Source organism: Perca flavescens, chromosome 13 (assembly GCF_004354835.1).
Source record: "Perca flavescens isolate YP-PL-M2 chromosome 13, PFLA_1.0, whole genome shotgun sequence".
Lineage (NCBI taxonomy): Eukaryota > Metazoa > Chordata > Actinopteri > Perciformes > Percidae > Perca > Perca flavescens.
The window spans coordinates 18,117,665-18,128,092 of NC_041343.1; the positions used below are offsets into that span (position 1 = coordinate 18,117,665).

The 10,428-nt window shown below is 41.7% G+C and overlaps 1 protein-coding gene across 7 annotated transcripts in view; it reads right to left on the reverse strand.

Moving 5' to 3' along the window:
* The window catches only part of nbeaa (neurobeachin a), a 91,848-nt gene extending 89,395 nt beyond the window's left edge, over window positions 1-2,453 (reverse strand). For all 7 annotated transcript variants that reach the window (XM_028594966.1, XM_028594963.1, XM_028594962.1 and 4 more), the window contains exon 1: window positions 1,803-2,453. In XM_028594966.1, the coding sequence (XP_028450767.1) occupies window positions 1,803-2,111 (309 nt within the window). In that variant the 5' untranslated portion in view covers window positions 2,112-2,453. The remainder of the gene's footprint in view (window positions 1-1,802) is intronic.
* Between the last annotated feature and the right edge of the window lie 7,975 nt (window positions 2,454-10,428).

Genomic DNA, 10,428 nt, shown 5'->3' on the forward strand with positions numbered 1-10,428 from the left:
TTAATTTGTCAGGGTGTCAGGCCTTTGCGTGTTAATGCATCAGACCAACATTCATGGATAAAGTGTGGGCCTAAATGCAGGTATTTATGTAAAATGGGGTACATTTCAATTGAACGCTCTGATGAGCTTTCACTGATCTGATGTGGACCAATCCAGAGTCCTTTCCTCTTCCGCTGCATCAGCTGGTGATTTCTGAGCACATAGCCACTGCAGCATCCTACCACCTCGTCCTCCTCCACTCTCTCTCTTCTCCTCCCCCACCCTCCCTCAACCCCCTCTCTTCCTCTCCACCTGCTTTTAAATGCATGGCGCTGCCTTGCCAGGCCAGTCTAGTCTATGCAGGCAGCATCTCTCCTCTCAGCCCCTCCAGAGTGAAGGAGGAGGCTGTGGAACAGGATGGATGGTTAGCCGGTGCAGCCAAGGGGGTTGGGGGACAAGACAAGGTCGGAGTGAGCCAGCAAAGCCCCCTGCTCTACTATGTAATACCAATAATCGATAGGGAGATGAGAGGCAACCTGAATCCGGACAGCTCACCAGTCTGACTGAGAGGGAAATGGTTTAGCCCAGCTGTAGGCTGTCCTGCTCCAAGCATCCAGTGAGTAAATAGGTCACAGGCTACATGAAACCCTGAAATAGTCAACCTCCAGAAAGCACTGCACTGAAATTAGGTTATAAATTACATTATTCTACTTCTTCCTCAAAAGAGAATGAATAATGATCAGAGTCCTACTCTTCATGGCAGATATGTAATATGCAGTACACGCCATCGCCTGATGAATGGAGGAGGGAAAACCGCCTGGCAGCATACAACACGTCTTATACAATCCTAAAGCATTAGTCTTCAAGACCTACATCTGCTGTACATTTTGCTCATCTGTTTCGTAACGGGAAACGCATGTCAAAACGCATGTCAAAACCCCCAGTTGCTTTAAATCCTCTCATGTGTAGGGTATAGGCACAGCATGGCCGACACAACCTACGATGGAAGGGTAAAGATAGAAGGGGGGTGGCAACGTATATCTGAACCATAAATAAAATGATCTTTGTTGGGAGCACAGCAATTTAAACCACTGGCCGTTTCACAGCTACCAATACATCACTCCTTTGCGCACAGGATGCAGGGCCGTGCCTTCAACAATAGGCCTGATGCATAATTTTGAGCCATTCTCGTACACACACATATGTCGATGGATAGCATAATGCTAGTCGGCCTTTGTCTGTGTTGGATTGATTTGGTTTCAGTGCTCTACGGACGTGCATGTATAGGGTACCTGCATGATTTCGCTCTTTAGGAAAACGAAATAATTTCGTTTGGGTCTCGGTGTTGTGTTCACCATTGTAACCATTCGCCGTTTGTTACAACCTACCTATGCATCATTTCAGGGTAGTACATATCGGGGTCATGAGAATAGCCTGCATACACTTATCCACTACAGTTTGACTGCAAATATGTGTTTCCTTGTTGCACCGCAAACGGGTCATTTAGTCAACAATGGCTATAGTGATTAGACGACCCTCCATGCCTTAATGGGGTCACATGCTTCATTCAGCTGGCTTTATAATAATACAGTTTCAGCTTATTTATCCTCCAACACACAACCTCATGTATGCTTCTATCTGCAGAAAAGAAAAACCCCACATCCATCCTCCGAACAAACAAATGACATCATCCTCTGAAAGCCACACAACCATGGGAGTGAAGCATCGTAAATAAAACATAGCGGGTTAGGACACAGTGATTCTACTGTGTTCTATGGCTGCCTATTTGTGTTTTCTAACAGTTTGGTGCTGTTTCCACTCACCAGGTTCAGCACCGTCTCCACGATGTCCCTGTTGCTAACCTCTCCGACCTGGATCAGGCCCACCAACACGGCGAATTTCATCTGGATATTCCTGATCGGGACAGCGGGGTTGATCACCCCGGCCGGGAGGACCATAGAGCCGGCTGAAGACACCATCCTTTCCCCGGTGGCGCCGGAGCCAGCGCCCGCGGCGACCTGCTGCTGCGGCTGCTGCACGGTGGAGCCCGGCGGAGGATGGGAGTCTCGGTCTGGGTCCGTGAGCGAAGAAGCAGAGTTCGGTGGTGCTGAAACCGGCTTCTCGCTCGACATTTCCCCTTGGAAACAGGGAGGAGAGGAGCGGTCGCCGCTGTCTCTCACACCTGCTCTACAAGCCCGAGCGTCTGCTGCCGCACAAAAACCATCCACTGCGCAGGAAAAACAAGGGAGAGCGGTGTTTCAAAAACCCTCGGAATTCACCCTATCCTCCTGAAAATGTGTAGGGATTCATAGGGCTGGGGGGAAAAAGGGATGGAGGTTTGACAGAATGGTAGCCTACGCGTCTCTCCCTCTCATTGGCAGGTTGCAGTCAGTGCGGTCGTCGAGGAGAGAACGCCATGTTGACGCCCCCTGTCTGCGGCAGCGCGCTCTAGCCACGCATGCGCACTCGGCAACTTTCTGGTAGGGCGCTGAAGCAGAATAACATGGAGCCATCCATGCATGGGTTCATACACAGCAAAGCACCACCTGCAACAACTGGGTGCTTTTGGTTTTGGTTTGGTTTTTATTGTTTTTAGTAGGCTATTTAATGGCGCTGGAGATGTAAATGTGGAATAGTGAAGAAGTGCTGAATACAGAGACTTAAAAAAAAAAAAAAGCAGCAATAAATACTGGTGGGCATATTGTGGGTGCAGTTCAGGGGAAATTCAAATTGAGTTCAAGCAGTTTAGGGAGTCTGGCTTCCAGACGGAGACTGTTCATATATTCAGAAGCCATCCATCTCTCCCACTTATCGCTGTCCCCAGTTTAACTCTGTACCTTTGTTTCCTCATTAAGTATCACTGGATTGCTCTCCTGACACTCATCTCAGGAGGGCTCTTGTATGATTGTCTCACCGTTTAGTACACACCTTACCTCCCCACCTCTCTTCTCCATCCTCCTCGTGCCCTCTGTTTTTACAAAGCATCATTCTTATTTCTTCCAGGCTGTAATGTGGAATATTTTACCCTAAAACTCTGCTGTATGTCTTTGTATGGCAGGAAAAAGGAAGGCACTTTTAGCAAACTACTCACTTCTTTTCCACAATTTGATTTGTTCCCCTCAAGCTAAAAACCAGTGGCACACATGCAAACAATTGCTGCATATTTAAGTATCTCACGTAGCTTCGATGGATTCAGTTTGAATTATGCTACAATGTCCTGCATGCTTGACTGTGTCTCGATGTTTTTCTTTCCGTTGTTTTGATGTCATGCTCTCATGACTCACAGGTCCAGCCAGTGTCTCCACACACACATACAGTATCCCCTGGTGGCTGCACAGGCCATGGCTACTGGTTTATTACCTGTATGCGTACATAAGCCTGTTTCATACTCCATGTGTTCTTCCAACAGGACGCATCTGCTGGGTAGGATTCCCATTAACAAAGCAACTATAGAGGCTGATTCGTCTGAGTGTATTTTCATATAGGCAGTGACGCCAGCCTGTTTGATGTCTCATTCCCCATTTTTCTTGAGATGCTGACAAGGTGGGGGTGACTTGGGAGCTATGTGTGAGTGTGTTTCACATTTGTGAGATCATTAGAGAATCTTACAGATAAGCAGAGGCCATCTCAGGTTTTTTTCCTAAACCCAAATCTCCGGCACAAAGGAAATGAAGGAGACAATCACACATACACTCTGTCAGATGCACAGTTGCACACAATACTTGCATCTGTTACACACTTAAACTCGGGTGCGCACACACACACACACACACACACACACACACACACACACACAATGGCAGACTCTCTCTCGCACACAAACACACTCCTCTTTGTTTTCAGACAAAGGCTTACTTCAGCAGCTTTGTCATGATTCCACAAAAGACTTAACCGGGATCTGGTTAGTGATTGGGTAAAAGCACTAACATTGTTCTTCTCTTTCCTTCCCTCACTCTCTCTCCTCCACCTCACCACTCTCTTTCCCCTCACTCACCTCCAGTAGAGGTGCAGTACTTGTGGGCAGGCAGTCATTTTCCTCTCTGTTCCACTCTACCTTTGTAGAGATGTGTGGAGGTAGTGCCAGTGTCTTCTGCGGGCAGATGATCAGAGTGCTGGAGCTTCAGAGGAGGCCGGGACTCCGTGAGGATCAGGCAGAGAGAGAGCAGCCGAGGTGATGTCTTGTCAGAAAGGGTTTGATCAGTGTGTACAGGAGAAAATGTTTTTTTGGCGATTTGTTTTTCTGCGTAGTGGTTGCGGTTAGATTTGGTTTGACAAGTATCCACTATCAGCTGTTATTTAATAATCAGCTGATAAGTCAGTGATGCCTGGAAAAAACAGATGTTAGGAGTTAAATTAGCAGGATAAAAGTCCAAAGGTTAGAATTTAAGATGTTACTATTCTGCTTCCAAATCTATGTCTCTGCTATTAGGAACAATAGAAAAGCAGACATCTTCATTTATAAAGGGCTGACCTCAGACAGTGATAGGTAATAACTTCCTGTTTTCACAGACGGATGTGAGTAATCATCAAGATGGCTGTGTGTGTGTGTGTGTGTGTGTGTGTGTGTGTGTGTGAGAAACTGATTACAGAGTTTGCACAACCCAGCAATTGCTGTCATGCAATTCATCAATTAAGCAATTTCATATTATTTCAGTTAACAGATCAAATTTGACAGAGAAGATACATTTAATTTAAAACATAATGAGATGAATGAGTTTGAACCGAATGTTTTTGTTGTTTTCCGTAATTTTTGTCAGTTTCGGAATTATTTTTTCTCTATTTATCATCGTTTTTCAAACAAAGACAGTGGTAAAGACATATCCCTGTGGCTGTCATATTGTTATGATGACTATAAACAAGATGATCATTTATAATCATTTCTTTTCAGTCATATTCAGCCTTTGGGGGGAAAAAATAGATAGATGCAGTTTCCTTTGTGTGGGAATGTTCTTAACATTACTGTCTGTATATTAAAGTAAAGCAGAAATCAATACAATTACATTCTTGAAAACAGTTGAAACATGATTTGTATTAAAACATGTAAAAATGTCACCCGACATTTTTTTCCAATTAGTAATAGACTAAAATACTTTAAGTCCACACTCTGAGGGCATTAGACAAGGTTTTCTTATTGGCTCCTTTACTTAGATCCTCTGCAACCTTGGGACTAAACACTTTCAACAAGCAGGTCATACTCCCTGTTGCCTTCACTTGGTTACTCTAATACTGGTGGAATTGCAAAGGACAATCCTCAAAGGACACTCAAAGTAGCTTATTAAAGTTTTAAAGATAAAAATAGTACCTATGTATCAGTCTGAAAGAAAAAGCACATGAGAAGAAAAGAAAAAAAAAAACATCCTGCCAGAATCTTATAACCTCAATATTGGTCATTGTCATGTTTTAGGGATTACACACTCCTCCATGGGTTAAGAAGATTAGACTATCTTTGCTTTTATGAATCCCCTCTGGGTGAACTCAGAAATGTGCGGTGATAAAGGTTTAAACAAGCCTATTTTCTCTTAGTCAAGGAAAAGGAGATAAAGGATTGACAGGAGCAAAATTTTCCAATAGAAAATATTTTTGAAAACTATTCTTCTGTGTAAGCTATGAAACAGTACCTCGTTTTCAGAATAGCGAAAGACATCGGCTTGTAGTAACACTCCCTTTGGTCTGGAAAGCTGTCACCAGGGATGAAGGGGCCAGTTCTTTGACAGGGGCCACGGCCCGGGATCAAGGACACAGCTCTTTGACTGGGCTGCAACATTGGGCTCCTGAACTTTAGTAGTGGCCATGAATAAGCCATCTGAGATCAAACAGTCACTTCAGTTTGATGGAAAAGCTTACAAACAGTATGTAGCCCAGAGTTTACAAGGCCAGATCTGAAAATGTGTACACCAGAGAACAGTGAACAATGTACAAACGCATCTGCTTGTTAGCAGCATCTGCACTTCTGTTGTCAGGACACGTGACAATGATCCAGTATGGCTTAATCTCTTCAACCCCATGGACCCTCAACCCCCTGATGAGTCAATTATACTGCCAAGCATTGTTCAAACCCTCATAACATTAAAAATTCTACTCAGATTTCAAAAGATATAAAATCTGACATGTTGAATTACTGCATAACCAGATGCACAACACAACCAGAATTTACTGAGTTTAGATATTTTACTCAATACAAAAGTGTGATATAACATTATAGGCAGTGGGAAAAAATTGTACTGCATTGTACTACACCACTGATATTGTTTAACAGTGTAAAAAATGTGTCCCCATTCAAAGCTATGCATAGGAGAAATTAGTGAATTAAAGGGAAACCGTTAATGCCCCTTTACATGCAGGGTACATATTGTGTCAGGACACTGTGGGTATGTACACACTGTGCAAAGCAAAAGGGGAAAGTGCAGTAAATTACCACATACAGCAAAGGACACTTACCTCCAGGCAGACACAGTTTGAAACTAGCTGGTGAACATAGTGGAGCAGAGCCAGATATTTCCCTCAGTAGTTGGTGGAGACAGAGCTAAAAGAGAATCTAAAAAAAGCTAAAAGTGAATATAGACTCATTCATCAGGTGCCAAGAAACACAACTCCAAATGAATGATAAATAGCACATAATCATATTTTAATTAATTGTACAAAGTAAGATATCTAAATTTTACTAAAGACTCAAAACACCCCAGGGCCCTGGGTTCATCACTTAAAAAGTGTCCAAGTACCACTTTAAGGTGTATTCCAGAACTAACATGGAAGGTCATTTAGCAACAGTGAAGGTATTCTCAGAATCCTCAAAGACTATTTTTACCATCTGGATGAAATAATATATTCGGTCTGCTGCATGATAAAAAAGATGGTAAACTTGTGTTCTAAATTGTTCCTTACAGGGGCATAGCAAAAAATTCTGGGCCCTGTAGAAAGGCATTTTCTATGGGCCCTTCCCCACATCCCCAGCTATTCATTCTAGCATCTTTATGGGCCCTCCTCACATGAGTCCCCTTTTTCCCCCCAGTCCGACGCCCCTGGTTCCCTAAACCGAACATAGACTTAGAAATGCTGAATTCTTGGGATTACGCGAGAATCACACAATCACATATCAAGCAGCGGACCGAGCCAATCAGCGTCCTGTAAGGAGCTGCTAGCCGCTACAGGCGTGGTTTCCGCGCCCTCGACTGTTCGTTGGAAATCAACAATGACGGATGTGACGGACAGATGGGTCATCCAATCACCTGTCATGTATTTGTTTTAAAGTGCCTGCCTTTTTCCAAACAGTTTTTAATGATGACTTCTCAGATGGTTCTGGCAGATTACTCTTTGGGCAATAGACAAAATATTTGTTTACCCAGATAGTTAGAGGATTCTGGAAAGTGCCTTTTAAAACAGCAGTAAGTATGACCTTTTGAGTTTTTCAAAGATCACTGGGTAATTATTTTTCAGAAAGTCAGTTGTGTTGAACTGTTCTTGAGGAGTTGTTTGCAGGTGAGGCACCTGGGTCTATGAGCCTGAGAAAGGGTTCCAGTTTTGTTATCACATCCAACCGACCTTTTTCACAGCATATTGACTCTTCAACATGATGTAACATGAATAATGGCTCAGTTTATATTTAGCTATTGTTGTTCCAGGGTCCTCATGTTGTGCACGCTGGATCACTCATGGTTCTCCTAAAATGAGTGGAGCCATCACTGATGTTTTTAGTTGCACTTGTGCTTTTACTGCCATAAGAGTCAAAATCCACATTTCTGCTGTGAAAAAGGGTTCCATTAAGTACCGCACTAGTACTTGAAATCAGTTATGCACTGCAGATATGGATTTGGCAATTTGAATAAAAGTGTGTCCACTGCATTGCATTCAATATACTGTATGCAGTAGTGCTCACCTGTTTAGTATATCTTTGTCATCTTGTCTTTTCTGTGGAACTCCACTCCAAAAAAAAGAAAACATTAATACAAGCAGTACTACTGAATTTGCCTTTGTCCACATTCTGTTATGATAACCCCCATAGTCCATCGCTTCACCAGCATTTCCAGACAATTTCACTGTGATGCACTATGCTTCTGGCTGTAACAATATTGAACCCCACAACTTGACATGAATTGACTTGATTGTAATTTTCCATGATCATGCTCAACCTGTTTGCCAAGTAGCAATGGGATTAGGGACCTTGGTAAATTAAGTACATATGAAATACTGCAAACAAAGTACTGGATGTAGGTTATACCACATCTGCATTAATATTTGTGTCTATTAAGGCACAAAATGTCATCTGAGGGTTTTATCTGATGCAGTCTGTGCAGCAGTGTTGAATTCCCAGACTTAACAGACTTAACTTACTAACAAGCTTCAGGTTTCAACCTTATGTACTGACAGAATTGTCTTTCTTTCCTTCTTTTGAAATGTTTAACACATGCTTCACTATTTTTTTTTTCATGAATTGTGCATATTTTTGGTTGTAGTATGCCAATGCCAGAGCATACACTCAAGGATACTGTACACAGAACTGCCAACATGGTTTCATCAATAATTCATTCATTAGGTAATTTATTCATTAATGACCTTATCATGGATGTCTGGAAGAAGACTGTGGATTAGCCAGTCTCAGAGGAGATGCATCTGTTTCTCTCTGTGTCTTTCTCTTTCTGCTCAGCTTTATAATGTGAATGTTTTTTTTATTTATTTTTTTATATATTTATTTGATTGGGACAGTGCATGTTAATAAACAAACATGGAATACATGCATGTAAACATGCCGGATTGTAGCCAAGTCTAATTTCCATCCGTAGTCCCACGGGCTAAGATCATACAGGTCACAAAACATTGCATAATAAAATTTACATTACAATTTACTACAGTAAGTACATTGTTTATCAATAAATTAACAAAAGCCCTATATACAATATTCACATAAGACTTAAAAATTAATTCAACTTCAAAAACCCATGTACACATTACAAAGTGAAGAAATTCAGAAAAGGATACAACATACCCACTAATGTGTACAGCTTTGGTTTTCCCATAGCCATTTTTTCAACTGAGCTTTAAATGAGCTATATGTAGTGCATTCTCTCAATGTTAGAGGAAGACTATTCCACAGGTTCCCACCTCGGACAGACAGAACCGTCTGACCAAAGGTGGTACGCCTGTGGGGTATTATGAGGTCTCCTCTATTAGAGGCTCGAGTGGTCCTCTGCAAAGTTTCTTTAGATTTAATAAAATCCTTCAATGGTGGAGGAGCGAGGGAGTGTAGAACCTTGTATATCAAACAGGCCATTTTCAAATTGATCATATTTCGAAAATCCAGTAGGCTATGTTTTTTTATAACATGACAATAGTGGTAGAATAGCGTTTTTTTATCAAGTGTTTTTAATGCCTTTTTATAGAGACTTTCCATGGTTGCAAGTGTTGTGGGGCAAGCAAGAGACCAGGTAGTCAAGCAATAGTCAAAATGAGTCAAATTTTGAATCACTACAAAATTCAACTGAGTTTTTTGGATAGTGTGAATCATGTTGGTCTCTTTAATGATTGCAGATAAGATATTTCTTTCAAATCCTGCTATTTTAGTCTGTTAATTAGAGAGTTACATAAGCAAGGCAGGGTTAAGATTAGCCAACACTCCTACAATAATTTTCTTATAACAGTGATGGAGGAGAGAACAAAACATAATGCATTAGCTATATGTCTTATTCTGCATTAAAAAATCAAATACTAAACTACTACTTCCAATTTAGTTATGATGTCCCAGTGAAGTTGACCTTTGACCTTTTGAATATAAAATGTCACCACCAAAACCTAATCATTTCATCCTTGAATCCAAGTACATTTGTGCCAAATTTAAAGAACATTCCTCACGGCATTCCTGAGATATCGCGTTCACGAGAATGGGACAGACATATGGATGCACGGACACACTGACGGACAACCCCGAAAATATAATGCCTCCAGGCTATTGCCGGCGCAGAGGCATAAAACAGGGCTCAAGTTGTAGCCCGCAGCTAACTAACTGACTCCATGGCAACATTATACTTTCCGTTTACATCCCCCAAAACCCTGTAAATAATGTGAATTCAACATAATTTTTTTTTCATGCAGCACTATGAATGTGTTTTTTTTTTTACAGTATTGAGGCTCAGAATAATAACCATAGTCATATTCCTGGGACACTGACACTCTTTTCTATCAATTGACATACTTACTCTGTGTTTAAACCCATGGACATATAGCACTGGGGATATAAAGACTTCTTGAACAGGGGTAGTAGCTGGACAGGCACTCTGCATGAAAGAACATTGATGATCTCATAAATCCCTCTGCATTTTATCTGAATACATTAAGAGCAAGCATTGTCATATCAAATGGAAATTTCTTTTGCACAGTCAATGTCTTCATAATTTCAACATTTGCTTAGAAAATATACCCTTCTGGAATAAGGTGGATTCACTTGGGAAAAAACCAATG